Source organism: Cryptomeria japonica, chromosome 8, assembly GCF_030272615.1.
Source record: "Cryptomeria japonica chromosome 8, Sugi_1.0, whole genome shotgun sequence".
Lineage (NCBI taxonomy): Eukaryota > Viridiplantae > Streptophyta > Pinopsida > Cupressales > Cupressaceae > Cryptomeria > Cryptomeria japonica.
In genome coordinates, this window is record NC_081412.1 from 370,068,959 (window position 1) to 370,094,583 (window position 25,625).

Sequence of the window (25,625 nt, forward strand, 5' to 3'; positions counted from 1 at the left end):
TCCTATTTATTCCATTTATCAATCATAGAAAAAAGTCAAATCAATTTTAAATTGAAAGGAGCCTTCACTAAAACATAATTTTAACTTGTATTCTTTCTCCTTTTAATGGATAAGCATATCCAATTAAAAAAAAATAAAAAAAATAGGAACAATATAAAGATTTGGAACAAAAGAGAGAACAAACTTCCCATTCATCTTATTTATCACTCAGGTTACATATTTAAAGTTGTAGTCACTCTAACTAGTTCCTATAATTATGATACCTTTGTTAATAGCTAATTGGAGACGTTCAACAATCATAGTAGCTTGGTGACAATAAACTAAGACTAATTCTTCTTATCGACATGTACACAACACAACTATAATTCAATTATATGATATATTATCTAACACTCCCTCATAATGAATAACTAAATTTTGATAGAATCCTATCATATCTCCTTATAGTAAAAAAATGATTGACAACATAAAAAAAAATAGTACATCATATAGAAGTTATCATTTTTTCACAATTCTCGAACTAGTAAAATTTCTTCAAGTTGCTCCCCACATACTCACCTAGTTGTAATCTAAGCTCCCAATATCATTGGATAGCATTTTCACATGAAGTGTTTCATCACCTTTGTAAACTTAAAATGGTGAAATTCTAGATTTTGGATCTCCCCTAAACTATTAGACACCAATCCTCACATTATGTCTCATAAACCCCGATGAGGTATAGTTTCTCTAATCCACAAGCACCTCAGGCCATTGAGAATCTAACTATTTTCTACTACATCCTTCATTATCTTAAAAGTGACGACATCTTCAAAATAAGGCAAGTGCTTCACCTTGAATGAAGTCATCATCACTATCAACATCAAATGGTTCTTTAACAATAACCAACATTCTCTCAGCTCTTATAACTACAACGAGCTACTCAACAAGTTTCTTTTTAATAGGTTTGGAAACAATTTACATGATCTTCTCCACACTTTGTATTGCTCTCTATGTTTTTACAAAAATAGATGCATCACTTACATCTACTCAAACTTCAACACTCTAGTCCTCTATCACCAAGTAACAACAAATATGATATAAAAGCAACTCGTGTAGCCTTCTACATTGCCATTTCTTCTAACATAATATTTGCCCGATCACATTTGAGATCTATAGCAACTTATTTGGAAATGACTACAACATAGGCCTCTATAGTTGGCCACTCTATCATAATGATTAGATTCTGCTTCAAATTGCTAAAGGCTCATTCACATTGTTCAAACGAAGAATATCAAAACAAAGCCAAAAGAAAAGAATCGAATAAAAGTGTTCAAATAGAAAAATGGAGCACCATGGACATGTATTTTCTACCAAATTAGAAAAATAAGAACAACAATTTTTTTTGGAACAAAAGAGAGAATAAACTTTATGTTCATCTTATTTATCACTCAATTGACGTATTAATAGTTGCAGTTACTCTAACTAATTTCTATAATCATGTTACCCTTGTAAATAATTAGCTAGAGCTATTAAAGAGTCATAGTAGTTTGGTGACAACAACCTAAGAATAATGCTTTTTATTGACATGTACACAACACAAATATAATTTAGTTATACAATATAATCTCTAACAAGAAAATCATTGGCCATAAACTTTCCTAGTTAAGCTTATCATTTATTTATAGAATGTGTTAGACAATTTAATGGAGTATGTGACTTCTCCTATTTGCAATGGTCTTCTTGGATAAACATGTTAAAACTTGATTTCATTTTAATAACAATTCTAAACAATTCCTCTTTGGATCATGGACTCTCTAATCACGCTAAAAACAATGATAACCCTGTGTTACTTGAGGAGCTTATTCTCCTTATCACGAAATATGCTTAAATAAATGAGGTTAAGCCTTCTCTAATCCACAAAATCGAGAGTGACCCTAAACCCTACTCTGGCCCTGATGTGCATGTCGTATCAGACACCGAAATTAAGGATGAGACGGGGTCGAGTGAGATTGCCATGGATTGGCATGATCTTCATGTGCCTAATGATGACCCATAATATTGGTCCTTTGAGGAAGAGGGACCCCCCCAGAAGGCTACTCCTGGCACTAACAACAGTAGAAAAAGTAAACCCGACCCTAAATTTGCAGCTAAAAAGTACAAAACCCCACCTTCCAAACCCCAAGAGATGGGCCATGATAGCTCTAAAAAGAAAAAAGTGGGCAAAGAGGTTGATATAAAAGACAAAGGGGAAGATGAGATTAAATTAGATATACCCCTCAATGTGGACTAGGTGGACCCCAAAAATAGTAAAAGTGATGTAGCGGATATTGATATGCTTTTGGCTAATTCCATCACTAGCCAGGAGAAGTGTTGAATTGTTGGGTAATTTACAAAATTATTTTCATCAAACAGGGCATAAAAGAGATCATCAACACCTTCACTGAGAACCCTATGCTAGATAAAACCGATAAGCTTATGAAAATGACCCAGAAACTGACTAAAGATGTGAAGGTCATGAAAACTGAGCATGAAGCTAGAATTATCAATTTGGAGAAGGGTATGGAAGAGCTAAATGGTAATCTTAGGGTTTTGGTGGATATTAGAAAAGAAGCCATGAACAACAGTGCTGGAGGCCTCAAAAATTTGAATGAGAAAATTGTTGCTCATAAAGCCCAGCCGCTCAGTAGCATCCCACCATCAACTGTCAAATCTAAAAGGAAAAATTTGGATATAAATCCATAGGGATCGAAAATGCAGGTGTCTATAGGACCGTCTACTAAAACCAAGAGCGGGAACTAAGAGAAAAGCACCATAAGGAGCATCATGGAGGAGCTCAAAGAAATCAACAAAAAGATCATTGAGAAAAATTCAGAGCTCATGGAAGCTCTTGGTTAGTTTTTTGGTCGGCTTGCCCAGGTTTTACTATTATTTTTTAGTTGGGCTATGTGGGGTGTTTCCCCTGTTTTTGTCTATGTTGGGCTGCTGGCTCTAGACTGGTTTGTTTTTGTTTTTCTTATTTTGTTTATGGATTTGGGTTTTAGGCCCTTGTAAAACCCGTTTTATCTTAAGAAAAAACAATTCTAAGCAATTCCTTCTTTTCGTGTGATGCTTAGTCTCATCTGATCTAGCTGTTAAATTATCTCTTGATTATCTTATAATTTCTTAAAGGATTGGAATTTTCTTTATTCCCAACACTTCTCATTCTCCCCCCTTAAAATAAATATGTTTTCTTCTACTCAAAATATCCTTAGTTTCTTGCTTCTATATTAAGTAGAAACACAATTTTAGCCATAAATGTTGGGTCAAGTTGAGTGTTCAATATGCAAGTTAAAGGTTTGTGTGTAGAATAATAAATTAGAATACTAAAAATCAAAATCAAAGGACAAACTTAAAATTCTATTTTCAAACTTATCTACAAACCTTAGATTGGGTGTAGTGAAGCGATTTGTTCAAGACTTGAACAATGTGGATTTCAACTCAAAATTAATGATTTTTTAACAATGAAATTGATAAAGTATTTTTTATTAGATATTTGTGATGATGGTGTAGATTTGATCAAATATGAATGAAAGGATGAATTTATAGATTTGAGAAGATTGAATTGATGGTGAAGATTTGATCAAAGATCGATAGTTAACTCTATTAATGGACAAGTTAATTGAAAAGATAGGAAAATTGTCACTTTGAGCTCATAAAATGGATACTTAGATGAGGAAGTTGCTAATTTGAAGGATGAGTTAATTAATGGAGAAAATAATTATGAACTTCTTAATCTATTTAATAGTTTTTTTTAATGGGAAAGTTACTAATTTGACGAATGAATTAATTTATGAAGGGATAATAATAGAATTTATTAAAATGGACAATCAACTCATATTAAATAAATAATAAAGAGTTATTTAATCAAATGATTTTAGATGGATAATTTACCATTCTTAATTAAATTTAAAAATTGACTAATAATGGATAAAGATAATACCAATATGAATAATAAATTATCTAAATGGATTTAATTAATAATGATGGATTGAGATGCTTTCTTGGAAAATATTACACCACAAACTACCTATAGGTGAAATATCATGATACTTGTTTACTCAACTAGTTAAATGCATTTTTTTCATGCTAATAAAAATACGAAGCACTTATTTCTGGGATGCGTGCTTGCTAAATTTATTTAGATGTTCAGTGCTTACTTGAAAAATATTACTGTTAGAACATAGCATTATTAGGGGTTACATCCTTAAAACATTTATGTATACTGTTCTAATATAAGATTATAAAACTTTATATATTATATGCTTTATAAGCATATCCCATTTGAAATAATTATAGTCTAATAATTATTAGGTTATTAATTATTTGTGAATGGGGGTTACTGAAAAGGTGTGACTACTGAAGTCACCCTTCCTCCTATATTTAAGGAGTTTCTCTCTCATTTGAGAGGAGGGTAAATTTGGAGCTTTATGGTGAGTTGTATCACTACGCACAATAGGTATTATTGGCCATGTGGAAGTATTGGAAGAATGTCTCTAAGTTTCAGTCTACTTTATGATAGACAATACGTGTTTTAATAAAATGATGTTTTATGGGGTTTTTTTACTCGAAAGAGTTCTCCCCATGTATATCTTGTGTAATGTGCTATTTTATGGTTGTATGATAAGATCTTAATGCATTTTTTTTACATCTTGGTTATAATGATTAGTATCATAAGATCCTAATTTCAAACAATTACACTACAACCTATAGGCGAAGTCTATTAAGATGCTTATTTATTTAGCTAGTTAAATGCATTTTGTATCATGCCAATGAAATATAAAGCACTATTTTGTTGATGTGTGTTTCCTAAAGAATATTGGTTGGTTGTTTTTAAAAACTCACTTACTTTATTTTGTCACCATCTTAAGCTAGTAAGAGGCATTATTTAGAATTTGTGTGAGGAATAATGTTTTTGTTGAATTAGCTTGACATGTTACCCTTCCAGAGTCATGTACAATTATATATATATATATATATAGTTGTATTTTCTAATTTTACTCTTCACCTAAAAGTGTAAATGAAAGAGTTTACTCTAACATTTGCTTCTAATCAATCATCTCCAAACTAACATACAAATTTATGTTGAATATCTTTGGCAAAAAAATCAAATCAGTCAATACTTCTATAAAGCTGATATAGTTCAATGTTGATAATGGTAATCATATAAATTGTTAATTCCTCGCAAAACTTATCATTTAGATATTATTATTTGCATGCTTGTGACCACAAATCTTTATTTTTTGTCTTAACTTTTTTATTTTAAGTGTATGTTCTCAAAAAATGTTTTACTCACTACAAAATTTATGCATATCCAATTTCAAGGAAAATCATTATATTCTTAGATAAGCTTATTATTTGTTTAAGAAAGGTGTTAGACAATTGAATGATATATAGGACATCTCGTTGTTGCCTACACATTAAAGCTTGATTTGACTTGAAAAATAATTCTAGGCAATTATTTCTTTTTGTACTATCCAAATTAAATTATAAATTTATGCTAAATGTATTCAACAACAAATTTGGATAACTTTATATTTCTAGAAAATTGATATAAATCAATGTTGGTAATGCTAATAATTGTAACTATCAATTTCTTGCGAGAACTATCATTTAGATATTCTTATGATCATAAATCTCTAAATTTTACTTTAACTTCTTAATTTATAAATATATATATTCCCTTTCAAATATTTTTTCTTCAAGTTAAAAAAAAAAATCAATTTTTTTATTATTCATTTTATATATTTTTTAAAATCCCTTTCATATTACTATACCTACCTACTTAACAACATTTACCGAGTGTCTTTTCAAAGATTAAACAAATTATTATTTTTTACATAAAATAAGACAACCAACAGATTTCAGGCTCTTCTTTCAAAGAGTTACTTGGTCACCTATTTAAAGACGAAAGCTTGTGCTGAGGTATAAATATTTTGGGTCACCAATTGCAAAGCGCGTTTTGGAAGACGGGCGAGGAAAAGATTGATCGGATTATATGCAATCAGAAGAGTTGGGAAAGGCAGGAGATGAAGATAGAAAAGAGTTGTTGAGTCAACATTAAATTTGCGTACCCAGATGAATGAATGAAGAAAGAAGAGATGTGAGTCATTAAATGAGAGCAGTAAAGAATCCTAAGCAGCTTCTTAAAAGTTATTGCGGTGCGGTTATTGTTACTGCGCTGCACTGCACCACGGCATTTTCAATTTCAATTTCAATTTCAATTTGTTGTGAGCAATTAGTTCCAAGAAGCCGTCATTTGCTCGGCATCTTCACCGGAAGATCTGATCCCCGGATTCTCCATTTAATGCTCGCAATTACTCCTCTACCGCTCCTCCTCCTTTGCCCTTCCCCCACCGTTCCCCTTTCTCTCATTTTCCGATTCAACTCATGTTTTGACGTTTCTTATTCCGGTCGTCGTCTGAGGCGCTGACGAGATGAGAGATTATTCAGACTCAGAGTCTTCCTCGCAATACCTTCAGATCTGCCTGTACGGGAACATGGCAAAAAAAAGCTTGAATCTTTCCTTCACAGATCTGCTACTGCTCACAACTTCAAGGGTTTTGTAGGAGTTGATACTGAAAGCTTTTTTATTTCTGTCTCTATATCTCTATCTCTCTATATTTCTCTCTCTGTGCTTTTTGTTCTCAAGTTTCAGTTGTTGTGGTGAGTTCGTGGTGTACTGGATTCATTTGGGTTGACCAACATGCCAGCCGGTTTGATGGTTCCGGCCAGACATGTGCCCCCTCTCATGGCTCGTCAGAGTCTCTCAAAGCCTGGTTATACTACCTCCTCCCCTGGACTATCGCTTGCACAGGTCGGTTGCTTTTGCACTTAAAATCTTTTTCCGTATTAGTTGCTGAGAGAGAGAGTGAGAGAGAGTTAGAAGCCTGTTTAGTGTTTGAGGTATTCTTAGAATCTGTCTGTCCTTTCAGAGAGTTTGAGGTTTGAGGTTTGAGGTTTCCTTCCATGTGTGTGTGTGTTGTTTAGCCCAACATGGCGGCAGAAGGGCAGTTTGATCATGATTTGAGTGTAAGTGCAAGGGCGGAGAGCGAGGGGGCCATGGGCTTAAGAGAGGAGGAGTTGGAGAGCAAATCCGGCAGTGATAATATTGAAGGAGGTGGAGATGAAGATCAGGATGTAGGCGATCGCAGGCCTCGCAAGAAACGTTATCATCGACATACTCAGCACCAAATTCAAGAGATGGAAATGTAACAACAGTCTAACCAAACATTACTTCTTTCCTTCATACGTTCTTTTGCTCGGAAGATATGATTGAAAATTGGGGTTTTCTTACGCAGGTTTTTCAAAGAGTGCCCGCATCCGGACGACAAGCAGAGAAAGGAACTCAGCAGAGAACTTGGTCTTGAGCCTCTTCAAGTCAAGTTTTGGTTCCAGAATAAACGCACGCAAATGAAGGTAACCTTCCTTAATCCCACTTCAATCAACTTATTAATGGCGAGAGACTCGCATCCAGTCTCATCAGTTTGACACATCTCAAGTTTTTTCACATTTTTATGATGCATCCCAATTCCCTGGAGAAAGAAAGATATGTCTGGGACAGATTTTTTTAATGATATATATGTAAGACTAGCCATGAGATTTTGGCCTCGTAGATTGTGCAGCGTGAGTAAAAGTCTAGTTAGGGTTGATGTGAAATGATATGCTTTTTTAGCCATTGTACGAGAAAATGAAAACCCTAGTGTGATTTGAGCAGACTCAACATGAGCGTCACGAGAACTCGCAGCTGAGATCAGAGAATGAGAAGCTGCGAGCGGAGAATATGCGATACAGAGAAGCACTGAGCAACGCGTCGTGCCCCAACTGCGGAGGTCCCGCCGCTCTGGGAGAGATGTCATTCGACGAACAACAACTTCGTGTGGAAAACGCGAGACTGAGAGAAGAGATCGATCGCATTTCGGGAATTGCTGCAAAATATGTTGGGAAGCCATTGCTATCAATTGCACCAGCGGCCCCGCCGCTGGGCGCTTCTCTTTCACGTTCGAATCTTGATCTGGCGGTGGGGAGCTATGGCTTGCCGCCATCTCTCGGTGCAGACATTTATGGCTCCTCCTCGGTGGGTGAAATAAGCAGTAATTGCAATAATAATAGTAAGTCTATTGTGGGGCCAAGTGAGGTGGAAAAGCCCATGGTAGTTGAGCTTGCTGTTACTGCAATGGAGGAATTGGTGAGAATGGCACAGATGGGGGAACCCCTATGGACCTCGCATCCCGACAACCCTTCTACTGAAATTCTTAACCAAGATGAGTATATCACAAGCTTTCCTCGAGGGATCGGCCCAACTCCCTTCGGATCAAGGATCGAGGCATCTAGAGCTACTGCTATTGTTATCATGAATGCCATCAATCTTGTTGAGACTCTAATGGATGTGGTATGTTAAATTTTCTATGTTTTTGATTAAAACTAATTCGTTTTGTTCATGATCAAAAAGAGTTTTTTTTTGTTGCTAATCTAGAGCTGATAGATTGAGGGTGTGAGTGGGTCTATTTTTTGTCTTTGTCATTTTTACAGAACCAATGGTCGAGCATGTTTCCCGGCATAATATCAAGGGCATTTACGGTGGATGTTTTTTCGACAGGCGTGGCAGGCAACTACAACGGGGCCTTGCAAGTGGTATGGAAAATCTTAATTCATTTACACGGGCGTATTGCATGGATGGTGGAAATAATTTTTCCTCTTTTTTACTTTTTTTGAGAAATTGTGTATCATATTCCATGATTCGTGATCTGTAATCCTTATCCTTACAGAAAGCTTATACCATGATTTTTTAACAGATGTATGCAGAGTTTCATGTGCCTTCTCCGTTAGTGCCCACTCGTGAGAATTACTTGGTGAGGTACTGTAAGCAGCATTCAGAAGGATTATGGGCTATTGCTGATGTTTCTTTGGAGAGCTTACGGGGAAACCCCGCGAATATGATAAGGTGCCGAAGACGGCCCTCCGGATGCCTCATTCAAGAAATGCCCAATGGCTATTCCAAGGCACAGATTTTTTTTCCCTAATTTTCTTTCTGAAAATATCTTTTATGTGGATTTTTTTAAGATATGTAATTATCTTAATGTTTTTCTGGTCATCCCAATTTCTTTGAGAAAATATCTGTGAACATAATGATCTTATGTGAAACTAATGGTGAAACAGGTGACCTGGGTGGAGCATATTGAAGTGGATGAGAGAGCAGTCCACCATATTTATCGTCAGCTGGTGAACTCAAGTCTCGCATTCGGCGCCAAACGTTGGATAGCGAATCTGGAGAGACAATGTGAACGTTTGGCTAGTGTGTTGGCGAGCAATATCAATGCCAAGGATCTCGGAGGTTGGTAAATGAAAATCTATGTGCAGTGCTACCGCAAATCAATTCCATGGAAATAATGTACTGATGGTTGGGTTTTGCAGTGATTCCGAATCCGGAGGGACGGAAGAGCATGTTGAAATTGGCGGAGCGCATGGGCATAAGCTTCTGTGGAGGTGTGAGTGCATCAAGTGCTCACACATGGACTAGTCTGTCTGGAAGTGGGGCTGAGGATGTGCGGGTAATGATCCGAAAGAGCGTAGATGATCCAGGCAGACCTCCTGGCATTGTTCTCAGTGCTGCCACTTCTTTCTGGCTTCCTGTTCCACCCAAGACACTCTTTGATTTCCTCAGAGATGAAAATTCTAGAAATGAGGTAATTACTCCATCTCCATCCTTTGCCTACTGTACAAAATTCACTAGACAATTTCTGACCAAGAAATCATTTTGATTTTATTTGATGGTTGGCAGTGGGATATCCTGTCGAATGGTGGGTTGGTTCAGGAAATGGCTCATATTGCCAACGGACAGGATCCTGGCAATTGCGTCTCTCTCTTGCGCGTCAATGTAAGTGCCTCACCATAGTAAAAACCCTAATAATTAATGTGAAGAATCATTCTCTGATGATAGCAAGGGGTGAAATGTAATTAATGGCCTAAGTCTGACAACAAAAATCCTTAAATCAGATATAATATTTTGATATGTAATATTTCTGACAAAATCTAGAAATGTAAAACCCCAAGAGAAGAGACGAATCTTTCTTATTATAATCTGTAATGGTGCATGGCAGAGCGTAAATTCGAATCAAAGCAACATGCTCATACTCCAGGAGAGCTGCGTTGATGCAGCAGGTTCCTTCGTGATCTATGCTCCAGTCGATATTGCAGCCATGAATGAGGTTCTAAATGGAGCAGATCCAGACTATGTGGCCATTTTGCCTTCCGGATTTGCCATTTTACCAGATGGTCCCAAGTGCATTAATTCAGTTAGTAACAGCAATAGCCATAGCCATAGCAATAATGCAAATGGCAATGGCAATGGCAACGAAGGAGGAGGGTCTCTACTCACAGTGGCTTTCCAAATTCTGGTGGACTCGGTTCCAACGGCAAAGCTGTCACTGGGATCTGTTGCCACTGTCAACAGTCTCATTTCCTGTACAGTAGACAGGATTAAAGCTGCTCTCAATTGTGAAAATCCTTAAAGAGCCACAAACATCACCAAGCTAGCAAGGTCAAGGTCCTTCCAAACCCATCATTATTTTTTCTTCTCATTATTGAATTTGCTACTTTTTTTTCAATACTGTAATCTGCTATATACCAACTGACATTTTTTTTGGGTTTTCTAACAGATGAATGAGTTCTTGAAAAGTCAAGAACGCACCACATACAAACAAACATAAGAAAGTTGGCCTTGCCCTGTGGTGTGGAGGAGTTGTGTGTGCATCTGCTCTGCTTCACCACTATGCAAGGGTGGTGGTTCGGGTATTGACTTTCGCCTACAACATTACATTTGCATTTGCTTTTTGCTTGCATGCATGGTAGCCAAATCTGGCTTCCATGAATCATCAATCATGAATCATGAATGAATGAAGCTATATCAGCCCTTCTTCTTTTGCCTTTGTGCATTACGTCTCAAGCTTACTCCTTTTAGAAGAGTTACTGTCAAATTAGCCAGCCACACAAGCAAGTAGGCATATATAGATTATGTTGTATTTTCATCTGTTATTTGTTATCAATGTAAAGTTGCACCATCTCAGGGTTAATCAAAGCATTAGTCTTTGTACTTAGAAACTTTGTTAACAAAGTAAAATTCTATCATTTAGGAATCCCTTTTAAATGAATTAAAGTACTTACACTAAAAGACAGAGAACTGAGATTATTATTGTAGGTCCCCAATTTCATTTTCTGAGTTATGGTAAATATATAATCAAGAATTAAATAATTAATAAAATAAATATAATTATAATGTTACAATTAATTGAATATATATTATAAAATTTTAAAAATTAATAAGAAATGTTATTTTATTTTAGTTTAGAACATGTTTACGTATATAATATTTTGATAAATCTTTTGACAAGTTTAATTATTAAAATTATATTTTGATATTTTTTTTAAGAAGTTTATTTTTCATGGTTTCATAGGAGATTTTGGGAAGATTTACATATAGTTATCTTTTTCATGGTTTCATATGAGATGTTGGAAAGATTTACATATAGTTTTCTTTTCAAGTGAATCTTTAATAATTTTTAAAATTGTATATTGATATGTTTTTAATTCAAAAGTTATAATAAAGATGGAAGAAAATTTTGATAATTTGAGAGATTATTTTATTTCAATTTGATAATATTTTATTATAAATGAGTTTAGCATAAGTTTTATTTTTATTTATAATAGTATAATTCTAGAGAAGCAATATACTCTTCACAATTGATTTGTCTAATTAATAATGTTGACATTGAAATTAAAATTGCATGTGTTGGAGTTGTGATTGGAATATTGAGAAACAAAGATAATGTGAAATGTTGAGATTAAATTAGTATTTACTTCAAATTTTGTATGATGTAAATATTGATTGATTTGAATGGTTTTAACTTTTGAGTTTGTAGAATTTCTACGTCAATGAATGGTTTCATGAAAGAGGGTGGTGTGAAGAGGTACTTACATTTTGTATTATTTCATGTACAAAACCATAATATAGAAAATTGAAAATAAGTTTGAAGTAGACTATAATGAAGTTGAGATAAAGTTGTGATGATGATTATGGTCATGATTGTCTAAATTTTTGTTGTACCTATGCAATCTCATGTTTCTATTCTATATAATTTAAATGGCGAGACCCTTGAATAGAATTCTTAGATAAACATTTTGAAGCTTGTGTGTGAGCACAAAAAATGATCATATTTCGAGATTGTTGGTTTGGGAAGATAAATTCGAACTTTGAGGATTCTGGATGAAGCTTTAAATTATTATGTTTTGGTGGCATTGGCTTTGAAAGAAGACCAAAATCTAGAATCAAAGACTAAATTATTATCATATCAAGAAACCTCAATTAGGAGCTAAAATAATGTATTCAAGTTAGCTAATAGAGTAGTATGCTCTAAAGAGGTGTAAATATGTATTTTTGTTTTGTATGATATATATTTTTTTAAAGTTAAATTAATTATTCTAAATATATATTAATTAGAGAATTTAAATTATATATCTAGGTTTGCGGACATGTTTATTTTTACTTTGTCAAGGAAATTATTTAATGTCAAAGGTTTTGATGTTAATAAGTATAATGCCATTTTCATTAGATAGTGTGGGTAACAAATGTCTTTGAGTTTCTCATTTAAGACTAATTGAAAAATGTTCAATTTAATAAAAGGAAATATATATTTGTACTTCGAAGGAATTTGTACTTAGATGGGTTTTGATGTTAATAAATATAGTCATTTTAATTAGATATTATGTGGGTAATAAATGTCTTCAAGTTTCTCATTAAAGATTAATTGAGTAATGTTCAATTTAATAAAAGGAAATATAAATTTGTCCTTTGAAGGTTTTGAAGTTGTACTTTGATGTGGTGGTATGAGGTAACTATTCCTTGTTGTAAATGAGTGGTTGATAAGAGTGGGAGTCACTAATGAGGGAGTAAATTGTAAAGAGTTGTGATGATAAAGGATGTCCTAACATTGGACATATATTTATTCTTATTGAGGGATTTGAAGGATTAATCTTCCAAAATTGCATTGCATGCCCATTGTAGGTATAAACTAACTTCTTTATGATAGTTACTAACAATGATGTGGAAATTTGATGATTTGGGTAATTCATTAGAAGATGTCTTTTAAGGGATTACCAATATTTTAGATTGATGATTTTGGAAGAGTAAATAATCTTTTATTGGATATTGATTTGCCAAAGATGCATTTTTTTGTAGCATTATATCAAAGTTGGTTGATAGAGTCTTGAAGGTGTAATTGGAAGAAAAGGGTGATTGGATAAACAGATTGTTTATAATCTATAAGGATTCACCATATGACTTTGTTCGTCTTTGATAGAGAGCTTTGAATTATAATGTGTATTGAGTTCTAAGACATTATAGCTAATAAAAGTAGTATAGGGTTGGATGGGATTATGAATATATAGTTCACCTAGACTACAAAAGTTTGAGTAAGAAACTATTAAAGCTATTATTAGTGGAGGTTTAATTTTTATTAGTGGGCAAGGATAATTATGTGAATTTAAAAGGAGACAGAGGTGTGGTGTTTGGTAGGCCAAATTTTTTATAGCCTTAGAGTTTCAAATTGAATGTTGTACATGGTATCGTTGAATCTATGACAAAGGGGTAGAATGTTTGAAAATTGAGTTGATGTGTCTTGTTGTCATTGATGTTAGTGTGTTGTATGGATGTTGAAGTTGGTCTAAAAGTGAATGAATTGATGTTATCTTATAGTTGGGTAACGATTTTGAGTAAGTTTGAAGTGTTTTTAAAAGGTTAGTGTAGTGGAAGTTTCAATATGGAGGAAACAATAATTATGTAGGAAAGTTTTTTAATGTCTTATTTGAAGAATTTTTTGCATTCCTCTGGTACGTTAAGGATATGGAATGTGGTTTTCGATATAATTTTTATGATCTATGTATGTTACACAATCAAGTTTGCAGGTTCTCTATTGCTCAAATGGTAGAGCTACTTATTGTTTTCAATAATGGAATATCTATCAAAACTAGTCCAAAGAATGCCCGGTGGTTCTTTGATATGTGGTTTTTAGTGTTTCGGCTTGGAGGACATGTTCATTTGGTTTGTGTAGTGTTTTCGTTTAATTTTCTAGCGATGATTTGATTGGCAAGTGAAGTTATGATGTTTTGAGTTACATGTTGTTAGCGAGGTTGGTTTTTGGTTGATTGAGGTGGCGTGTCTTATTTAGATCATGTCCTTTTGGTATGGATATGATTTGGTTGTTGAGTTTGGATGTCGATATGGGTCTCACCACGGCATGTGTAGATTCACTTTAAGTTCTGTACATTGGAGATTTTTTTGGGTTGACTGGTTGGTGTGTATTGCTGCTTATCTACACATTTCATTTGATATCAACTTTGGAGGACGTGCTAGTGCATGTAGTTCATTGGAATCATTTGAGAAGGATGCATTGTGATGTGTGTGGCTCCCCTTTATCTCTTAAAGTGGATTGCAATGGATGTTATAGGTTTGGGGGGTTGAATTTTTGTAATATTGTTTATTATGTCTATGGTCGACCCTCAACTAGAGTTTCAACAAATTATCTTGTATATATATATATATATATATATGAGAGTGGATGTATTATTTGAGAATGAGATGTATGTGAATTGATGTGAAGTGGATGTGAATGATGAACAAGTAGATTTGGTATAGCAGAAGTGTTAAAGATGGTTTGTGAAGAACTTTGAGACAATGTTTGATAAAGTGCTTGACATAGTGGTTTAAGGACAATTTTATCATGTTCATTGATCCTATTGTTGAAATTTGATATTGTTCTGGTGAAGATTGGTGATATCTGATGCATATAGATTCTTAGGAGTTGTCGTTGATGACAACTCAACTTTATGATCTTATCCGGTATAGAGTTTTGGTTAACTGGATATCTTTAGTAAGTTTTCTGGTATCAAGTCTGCTCGGTGAAGCTCAGTGTACAGTTTTGTGGGCATTTCTCATTTTTGGTGAAGTAGATTTTGGTTTCGGTGATCAAGGTTAGTTGGTCAAGTATCAGAAGAAGATTATCAAACGAATCCGCCCTTCGGTATTGCTTTTCAAGCCCTTTTGAAGATCCGATATCTGGTAGAGTAGTAAAATAGTGTTATTTTCATTATTATTGGTGTAACGTATGGTCCGGATTCCTTGGATAGATTCCAATGATTGGTGATGTGTTCGAGATAATTGGTGAAACCTTTAAGAAGCATGTGAACATGTATTTTGGGTCCGGAATGTTTTAGAAATGATTTGAGCCAACTTGCAACATTACATGTTTCATATTTTGATATTTTGTGAAGCCGACTTGTGGGAGATCATATTTGGTAGTGCGGATATATAAGATCGACTTGGTTAATGCATTTGGGTGTGGATATGATGTGTGAGATGATTTTGGAGCGATTGAGATCAGTTTCATGTGTGCACCTTGAGTTTTGTTGATCCAATAATTAGTAACAAGACAAAACAAAGCAGTTTATTAGAACAGTGTAGTGGATCACTTTGTGCCTAACCGGAGCTGATATTTGACATAGTTAGATGTTGTTTTCCAGTTCATTGTTCATTGTAATCATTTTGTAATTATCAGTAAGGCAATGACCCTTCCTTCGGGGTTGTAGCTTCCTATTTTTGTAACCGAGCAGTGATCTCTAGGAAGTGTGCCTGAATGCAAGTGCATTCCTCTTTTGTAATATTGTTTTTTCTAATGGCCATAGTGGAATAATAATGTGGGTTCAAATCCCATCGTGGTTTTTCCCTTTTCGGGTTTCCACGTAAAAATATTGGTGTTATTATTATGTGCTTGTTTGCTCTGTGTTTCTGCATTTCAGTTTCTTATTTGTGCATCCGGTTGATTAAGAATCAGATTAATAAATTTATAAATTACCGGAACATTGATTCAGCCCCCATCTCAGTGTTCATTGATTCCAACACCTATGTACAGGTTCTAGAATAAGGTGTGTTCCTTTGGGCAGCCAGTGTGTTCCTTTTGTATCTTGCCTCGAGATAGCAAGTCTCAATACGAGCCCTTTGTATCTTGCTTTAAGGTTGTGTGCCTTAGTCTTGCAAGTCCTTTTAGGGGAAGCGAACTTCTTATCCTTAAGCCTAAGCATTGTAATCAATTACTCATATTGTGAGTGTGATTCTCACTGTGGTTTTTCCCTATTTAGGGTTTTCCATGTAAATTCGGTGTTCATGTTTTTTGTTGTGGTTTGTGCTTCCATGTTTCGTAATTGCAGTAATAAATTAATTGTGGTTTGAAGCTTAAGTGATCAAAAGTAAATTATTTTGAGGTTCGAACCGATTCACCCCCTTGTCTCATTCCTTTGGTGTATTCAACATGTCATACCTAACTAAAGCAAGTTTTGGGTGCCCATTTGGAGGTCTGAATGAGGAATCAAATGATACTATACATGTTTCATATGCATGCTTATAAATGGTTGGAAAATATGCCAAGTGTTTTTGGATGCCCATCCTTTCTAGCTTCCTCTAGAAGCTGCGTCTATGCTTCTATTATCTATATATGGATGTATTGGAGAGCATTATGTATGTGAATTTTTTTTGTAGGTAATGTTATTCTTCTAGAATTAATTTCGAGTGTTGGATTGAATATTGAAGATTCATGTTGAAGAATCATGTATTGTCATTGTATTGTAAAAGTTTCAGTTAACCCAAAGTATCGTGCTCTTGAAGTGTGGGTTTTTTCTCTCAAAAAGATTTTCCCCATGTATATCATGTGTTTGACATTGTGATTTTTTTGTCATGTTTAATATCTCTCTATATGTGTTTCTTAATTCTATAATCATAAATATTTGTAGGAAAATTGCTCTATATTCTCCACTATATTAGTGTGGAGAAACATTTTCTACACCTTTACTTCCTTTCAAAAAGTAAGTTGCAGACATATTCATTAACAACTTCATAAAAAGCACGATCATATGTAAGTTTTGCTAAGGATTTAGAGATTGGTCCTTATGAGACTAATTATCTCATTTTTCTTGTTTAGTGAGGTTCTCTTTCATTCTTTGGTGGATCCTCTTCTATACGTAGGTACCTAACATGATGCTACTTGTCAAGACCCTTATTTATTATCCCTACATGATACTTAAGGGGGGCTATAGTGTAATATTTATTGCACCTTTTATATATATGTGCATTCATAATTGAAGGAAATTAGGTTCCGCCTCTATCTCTTCAAGTTCTACCATTGCCTCTACTTGTTGAGTTATCTCCTCAATCAACTCAATTCTTTTTGAATACTTGTCGCTACGACTCATCCATCCAAGAGGCTATACATGTATGTATGCATGTATACATTCTTTTCAATAGATAATAAGAATTTCTATTTTTATTCACATTTATTTTAAATTTCTACTTTCATACATCAAAAAGTATAGCACTAATAAATTTAATTGTCAAAGGTCTTAGATCGATCTTTTCTGTTCTATAATAAACTATGCCTTGTAAAAAATACTATAACTATACTAGGCATCATTAGAAGAAATAAAAGGAGAATAAAAGTAGGTACAATAATATGGTAAAAGGCGTAGGTTTCTTGATCCAAGAGGCATCTTAGAGTATCTAGGTTGAAGTTCAATGTTGGAATTTAAAAGATGTCAACATTTGTTTCTTTGTAGATTTTATTTTTGTATATCATATTTTTTAAGTTATTCAAATCCGAATTATCCTTACCTTCTTTGGGTTCCTATTTGGGATTCAAAAGGATTTAAACTAGATGCCTCAATTTTTGTTTAATCTTTGAGATATTTTCGATACATTAAATTAGTTTAGGTTTTTTTCAACTACCTTGAAACTATGACTTCACCAAGTTTGGGTACTAAAATTAATTAACTCTCACAATACACACATATATTGTAATAACTTTATCCTCATCTACTTCTCCATTTCCACTTTCAAGGAGAGCATCAGTCATCAAAAAATTTGGTAACTCTTTAATATCCACCTAAAGCCTTAGCTTACTAAATTTTTAGTCAATTTAGTTTTGCATTATAAAAATATATATTGGATGAGTTCAAGGTATTGTAACATATTAGAAGGCATGCATCTCTTTCACATAATTTTTCAAGTTTGAATGTTTATAATTTTTAATAAGATTATCTTCTATAAATTCAATAATTATTAAATCATGATGGGGCTTCTAAAGGAAATCTAGGCCCGCTAGGAGCAAGTTGTGTTCTCAAAGACCACGAGAGAAGGATATAGTAATTGAAGCTAGGAAATTACCATTGAGAATGAATAAAGCCAAAAAAAGTTGAATTTGATTGTGACCATCGTATGCATTAGAATTGGATTTAGGAGACTCCACTTGGAAGGAGACTCGATGATTGTGATTAACACAATTCGATTCTAGGATACATTGAATTGGAAGCTAAAAAAGCTCCTATCATGCATTTGGCAAGGACTATCCCAATTGGACAATTTCAAACTCTCAAACATATTTTGAGAGGGAAACATGGAGGTGGATAGGCTAGACAAGATGTTTGATGCCATGAGATTTATTTCTAAGGTGATGGAGTAGTTACTAAGGATGGACGTAGTGGTGGTGAATCACTTTAACTATCTTGAGGAGCCAAAAGAAGACATTGCTCGTTAGGTAGTTGATTTTTTTTTGGAAGCTACAAAGAGACATATTGCATTTTGTGGGCGGGTGACTTGAACCAACGCTTGAGGAAGATTTTCAACATCTCAACTCCAGAGGTGATGTAGGAAATTAACAACATCCTAGGGGAGGCCTTCCTACCATTGACTTATTGCTTTAGGGTTAACAATGATATTGCTTCCCTCTTCATGGCCTAGTTACTATAGGCACGTGAGGAGAAGAACTCAGTGAAATTTTTAATATAGAAGTTCGTGAAGATGAGATGGTGGGTGGATATGTGATGCAAATAATCCACACACTCCACCAAATTAGGAAGAAATTTCTCCCAACTCACCTATTCCAATAGGTGCCAACCTTTCACTAACTCACCAAAACCCCTCACAAGGTTATTAAGAACTCACAAGGTTTCCATACCCCAACAACACGCCCATGCCTCTCAACACACCTCTAACCCTTTACATACACTCAACTCGGGCAAAACAAACTAACTAGACCACAATACATCCTTTACAACTCTCAATCACCATCAACTCCCTTTGTAGCCACTTGCTCATCACCATTCCCTTACTAGGACTTCAATCACAACTAACACCCATTCACAACATGTAATGGATACTCCCAAACACATTTACCCCTTTTGACATTCCTATAAAGGTTTCTCAACTAGAACAAACATGGTTCTCTACCCCCCAACCACCCAAAAGGTTACAAATTTCCCTACTACTGCAACACTGTCTTTTATGACAGTCATGTGTGCTTGGGACAGTCACAACTTGTTGAGGACAATCACACAAATTGATTCATTCTTCATCCATATGATTTACAAACACTAACAAATATTGTTGCAGGACCCCTCCATTCCCTTATTCCAACATCAATCTCAACATCAACCTTGACTTTTCAACCTTGCAAAATATAGGATTTCATTTTATTGTTGAAAACTATGACAGTCTACACTAGAATAAGGACATTCATAAACCCTCTTGTTTTGGTCGGCTCCTTTGGTCACAAATCACTTGGATCATGTCTAGGGATCCCTCACTGCCTTCCTTAATCCTTCAAGGTCCACTTTTGCATTCATACCATCCAAAACTCAGTAACTCACTGTCTTGTCAGTCTGAGACACAAAAGAACAGTCCTTGTGTCCTCTCTAGCACGTGCAAACCAAGTCATGGATCCCTACAAAGCATAAGGAAATAAAAGTACACATATAAATTTTTTTTCCACCCTTTGGAGTGGTTTATTTATCGTGAAAACAAAACAAAGTCATTATTGCACAGTCACTGGTTACCCTAGGTTAGGGTATGGATAAATTTCACAAAAAATGATGTATCTCTGCCAAAATTGAATGAAATTAAGTGAGACAAAAGGAAAATCCAAGAGCATTCATCCCCTGATCATATCCAACGGTCAATTAAGATAAATAAATAGGATTTAATATTAAAAAATTCTCTTGATAAGACTGTCACGTCTGAAAACTTAGAATTTGTAGGAAACACAATGAAACTTTATTGATTTTTGCTTGCTTTTTACACCAACTTTTATCCAACCTCTCCATGGCTCGAAAATAGGCCTATTTAAAGGTTCTCCAAGCCTTCCCAACAATTACAACCAATTTGAACTTATTTCAACAAACTAATACCCACTTACTCATAAAATGCACAAAAGTTGCTTTAGCAATGTGTGACAATATTAGCAACTTTGCCTAGATTTGATCCTAGACTCAACCTAAGACCTCCATGATTCAAAAATAATACAAATAGGTCCAAATAGGGCTAAAAGACCCAAGTACACATCATAAAACATCATATTAGACCCATTGGTACATATTTTCCATACTAGGACAATTTTGACAATATGTGCCAACATGGCTCCTACTAGGATTCAATACACCACCTAATGGTCTTAATGACCTTTATTACATCACATATGGTATTTCAAGACCTTATTTACCACTTTCACTCTTCAAAACACAAAGGTTTCATAATTTGCCTCATAGAGGCTTGATGACAACTTAGGTGCTCCTGCACCAATATGCAACATTACTTAGACATAGTGGTCATCGAGTTTGGGCTCCAACCAATTAGGGAGGTTGGTTGCGGCTCATCCTCACCTACAATGGCATGTGGATATTTTTTTAAAATTGGTAGAGGGGTGAGGATGAGGAGGTTTGACAATTGCATTAGTAGAAACATTATGCTCTTGAAGGAGATTATGGGTATCTCAAGGGTGGTGGACAAACATGTTAGGATTGACAATCATGGAGGAGGTGATGGATGATAGTGGTTTGATTTAGTAGATAAATTTCCATGCTACAATATCTTTTTGGCTTTTTTAGCCAATTGTTGGTGTAATTTTGATGTATTTGGGTATGGCTCCCTTGGTGCCAAATAAATGTATCAATTTTTTTATCAGATCATATCTTGCTTATTTTTAATTATTAATTATAATGTATAATAGGTTGAGCTAAATTGGTTAAAATTTTGGGTTCTCATCATGGAGACCCAAGTTCAAATTTATGTAGGGACACCTAATGTGTAAGTCTAATTTGTCAATCTTGGTTTTCTATAATTATATTCTAATGCAGACATGAATTCTAAATAATGAATTTCTAAATAATGACTCTTAATCTTCTATGAATTATTTATAATATGTTTGTCTGTGACTCTTAAATTTCAAGAGAATTGAATCATATTTCAACGCAATTGAAAGAAGCGCCAAAAAAAAATCAAACAACTAATAATATATTAAAAAATAGATTTAGAAAAAAGAAAAGCTAAGAAAATATAAAAAAAAATTAGTAGTGTACATGAAGCAACAAAAATATTTAAGAACAAGATGAGTACACTACACAAGATCATAAATTATACACAAGAAAACACAATCTTTGTATAAAAAGAGATAATAATGCTTGAAGAGATAATAAATATTTGAGAAGAAATTTGTGTGGTGACTACATAGATGAGGTGGGGGAACTTTGAAATCTCCAACCAGTTGAAATAGATGGCATCTGCGTAGGGTATTAAATTCAGAGTAGTTGGAATATAAATGTGACCATTTTACATAGACTGAGGAAACAGAAACATAAGAAGAGAAAAATGAGCATTCCAAAGATAAAGGACTGTTGCAGGGAAGAGGAAAGCAAAGAAAAGTGAACGTGGGGAGAATAGAATGGCTTATAATGGAAGGAAATAATATAAAAAAATAGAGCATGAAAAAGATAGGTCACGAGAGACTCACGTTATAAGAATCCCAGCTGGAATTGCTTCTTCAAGAATTGCATTAATTGTGAGCATGATAATAAGATGTTTGCTAGTCAAACTTCTTAAAGAAATCTTAGTCACCAAAAAGCACATAATACAACGAAGGATTGTTGCAGATAGCTCAACATCTGAAGAAGAGACAAGTTAAGATCTGCCAAGGAAGTAACGTAAAATGTAATTTCAGAAATACAGCAGATGGTAGATTGAGGAACTCGAATGGATAATTTGTAAAATTGCAATTCTAACCTATCTAAAACCTTGTCTAAGTCCTATTTTATTAGTGTGTTTAGGCCATGGGACCTATCTAAAACCTTGTCTAAGTCGTGTTTTAACAAGACCTACTATTTTATATTTTATATTGCTGACATCAACCTATCTAATTATTAAACATACAAATGATGAGGAAAAGATAAAATGCGTTATTAAATATATTAACGTTCCTTGAAATTTTTGCATCTTTGTATCAAAAGATCTATTTTTTTGAAATGTTTTATGTAAATATTCTCATGAAGCTTGGGAAATTTAAAAATTATTTTATGACACTATAAATGAAGTCAAAGGCTATGAAATCAACAATGAATTGATGAGCCTTGATCCAAAGAATTTTGACAGCATAGAATGTTTGGGATACAATGGATTGAAAATCCAAGGGCCTCATAAGGCTCAGTTTGGAAGACATTGTCCTATTGAACGTCCATGAAGAGAAGACTACAAAATAACTTTGGAAGAATCTTGGAGGTGTTTATCAAGCTAAATCCTTACAATCTTTTCCTGAGAAAGAAGATGTATTCTCTAAAGATGGAAGATGGAGGATTTGTTGTTGATCATCTTAATACTTTCAACATGATTGTTGCTTAGCTAAGTTATATTGGTCATAATATCAAGGAGGAGGATTGTTGCATGCTTCTATAGTGTTATTTGTCTAACTCATGTGACCACCTTGTTATGGCTATGAGGATTAAAACCACCAAGTTCAAGATGGATGAGGTGGTATCATCGTTACATTCTTAAGAGATGTCAAGGAAGACTTCTAATTCAACTTAGGTTGCTCTTGTAGTTTATGGTAGATCAAAAGAGAAACACAAGGACTAGAAAGATGAAAGAGAAAGATCAAAATCCCATGGGAGATCTAAGTCTCTTGGAAAGTCCAAGGCAAAGGGTTGGAATTATGGCGAAATTGGTCATTTGTGTAAAAAATGTGAGGAGAAAAAGAAGGAGAAGGTAGCCTTTGATTCAGATTCATGCAAATCCTCTTACGATGACATTGAAGCATTTGTCATAGCCTTGGGAACACATGTATGGGAAGATGTGTGGTTGATAGATTCAAGTGCATCTTTTCAAATGGCCTCACATTGGGATTGGTTTTCAAAGGATAAAAAATATGATGGTGGGAAGGTGTATCTCGATGATGACTCTCATCTAAAGGTTGTTTGTCATGTAAGATCCAAGATTAGATTCCTTGATGTTAGAGTGAATGGGATTGATGGTGTTATGCACATCTCAAGTTTGGCATGGAATCTACTCTTTGTAAGAAGTTGAATGATGTGAGTGTGCAGGTTGTTTTGTTGCAAGAAGGATGGAATATTACTAGAGGTTTTATGGTGCTTAGTAAGGGTGTTCAAATTGCCACCTTGTATAATCTAGATGCATGCATGGTAGAGTGTAATAGTGCTTTTGTGGAGTCCAAGAAGAGGGCTCTAGATTCTTCATCTTCACCAGCAAATCAAGTTTTGAAGAGGATTGTTGCTTCTACATCTGATGGTCATGCTTTCTGGGTACCTAAGGGTGTCAATTCTTTAGATATGAAACTAAGAAAAGAAGACAATGTTATGCCACCAATAACTTGATCACATTGGTGAGAAGGGTCTCAAAACCATGAAAAATAAATGTCTCATAGAGGGACTTGATAATTGTAATCTTGAGTTCAATTTTTGTTCTTGAGTTCAATTTTTGTAAACACTGCATTTATGGTAAACAAAACTGTGTTTAGTTTTACTCTAGTTATCACAAATCTTTTCGGGTTTTAGGCTTGATACATTCTAATATTTTTTGTCTTGTCAATATTCCTTCAATTTCTAAGCTATATTTGGTATCATTCATTTATGAAGTCTACAGTAGAAGAATGTTTGCTTATTTTCTCAGAAGTAAATCTAAAGTCTTTGGTCAGTTTAAGGAGTTTAAGGCTCTTGTTTAGAATAAGACTAGTAGAAAAATTAAGTGTTTAGGGACTAACAATGGCGGTGAACTTTGCTTGGAAAATTTCAATAGGCTTCGTAAGGACCATGATATTGAGAGGCATAAGACAAATCCATAGCCCCCTCAACAAAATGGAGTTGTAGAGAGGATGAACAAGATGTTGATGGAGATGGATAGGAGTATTCTTAATGGCGTTAGCCTTGAACAAAAGTTTCGGGTTGAATTTATAGACAATTTCTACTATCTCGTTAATAGGTCTCCTACATTAGCAATTAACGATATCACAACTATGGAGGTGTAGTCAAGAAGAAGCCTTCTACGATACACCTCAGATTATTTGGTTGTGAAGCTTATTCTCATGTTTTGTGTGAAAAAATATCTAAGTTTTTGATAAGGGTAAATGCACAAAGTTGGGTCCCAATCCTGCGGAAGTCCGCGGGTTGGGAAAAGAGCCCGCTAGAAACATGTGCCCGATTTTTACAAATCGGGCACCCGTTTTGCTTCGGGTGCTCGAGCCATTAAAAAACAGGCGCTCATTTAGCAACAGGTGCCCGAAGCTAAACGGGCGCCCGTTTTTGGAATGTATTTATTTATTTATTTAAAACCATTTTCCATCATTTTCATTGTTTCAAAAACGGGTAGACGTTTTAGAGGAGCACGGGTACCCATTTTTTTTCATCCCAGTTGACCCCCCAGACCATTTTTTACCTCCTTCCAGGTATTTAGTTTTATTTTTATATTTCGTTTTATTTATTTTTATTATTTTTCATAAAAAAATGTTAATTTATTGTTATTATTTTTCATAAAAAAATGTTAATTTATTGTTATTTTTTAATTTAAGTGTTTTAAAGTTTGAAAAATGTTTTTTATTTTATTTTATTTCATGTTTAAAATAGTTTTTAGTTTTTAAATATTGCAAAAAACATGAATAGTAAAAACCATAGGAAAAAAACAAAAAACATGAATAGTAAAAACCGTAGGAAAAAAACAAAAAACAAAAACGTAAACGAAAAAAAACATTAGACACAAAAAACAGACAATAAACCCTGAACTAGAAAAACGAACACTAAACCCTAGATAGAAAAAAACGAACAATAAACCCTAGAAAATAAACGAACAACAAACCCTAAAAAATTAACAAACAATAAACCCTAGATGAAAATCAACAATAGACCCCCTTCTCTCTCTCACACACACGTAAACGTTACCATCTCTGTCATTATGCTCTCTCTCTCTCTCTCTCTCTCTCTCTCTCTCAATCTCTCATTCTCTCTCTCTCACACACACATTACCCCCCTCTTTCTTTCACACGTTACCCTCTCTCTATCATTACCTACTCTCTATCTCTCAAATTATCTATTCTCTCTCTAACTCGTTGTATCTCAAATTACCTACTCTCTCTCTCTCTCTCTCTCTCTCTCTCTCTCTCTCTCTCTCTCTGTTTTAATCATGCGTAAAACTCTAAATGTTTAAATTTATATTTCTAAATGTTGTATTTAATTATAGGATTCTT

The 25,625-nt window shown here is 34.3% G+C and overlaps 1 protein-coding gene across 1 annotated transcript; it reads left to right on the forward strand.

Annotated features, from left to right (window-relative positions):
* The first annotated feature begins 5,995 nt into the window (after positions 1 to 5,995).
* On the forward strand, positions 5,996 to 11,092 carry LOC131066320 (homeobox-leucine zipper protein HDG2). Its single transcript, XM_058001056.2, has 11 exons — positions 5,996 to 6,832; positions 7,006 to 7,226; positions 7,317 to 7,434; positions 7,733 to 8,407; positions 8,548 to 8,649; positions 8,811 to 9,017; positions 9,175 to 9,349; positions 9,430 to 9,701; positions 9,797 to 9,892; positions 10,116 to 10,555; positions 10,674 to 11,092. Exons 1-10 carry the CDS (start codon positions 6,722 to 6,724, stop codon positions 10,524 to 10,526), a joined length of 2,388 nt encoding a protein of 795 aa, XP_057857039.1. The 5' UTR covers positions 5,996 to 6,721; the 3' UTR covers positions 10,527 to 10,555; positions 10,674 to 11,092.
* The last annotated feature ends 14,533 nt before the right edge of the window (positions 11,093 to 25,625 follow it).

Bases quoted from the DNA above. Each gene is read 5' to 3' on its own strand.
- LOC131066320 (XM_058001056.2), top strand. From the start codon at position 6,722: ATGCCAGCCGGTTTGATGGTTCCGGCCAGACATGTGCCCCCTCTCATG. The intron at 8,408-8,547 runs GTATGTTAAATT...TCATTTTTACAG, and splicing joins TTGAGACTCTAATGGATGTG to AACCAATGGTCGAGCATGTT. The intron at 9,018-9,174 runs GCACAGATTTTT...ATGGTGAAACAG, and splicing joins TGCCCAATGGCTATTCCAAG to GTGACCTGGGTGGAGCATAT.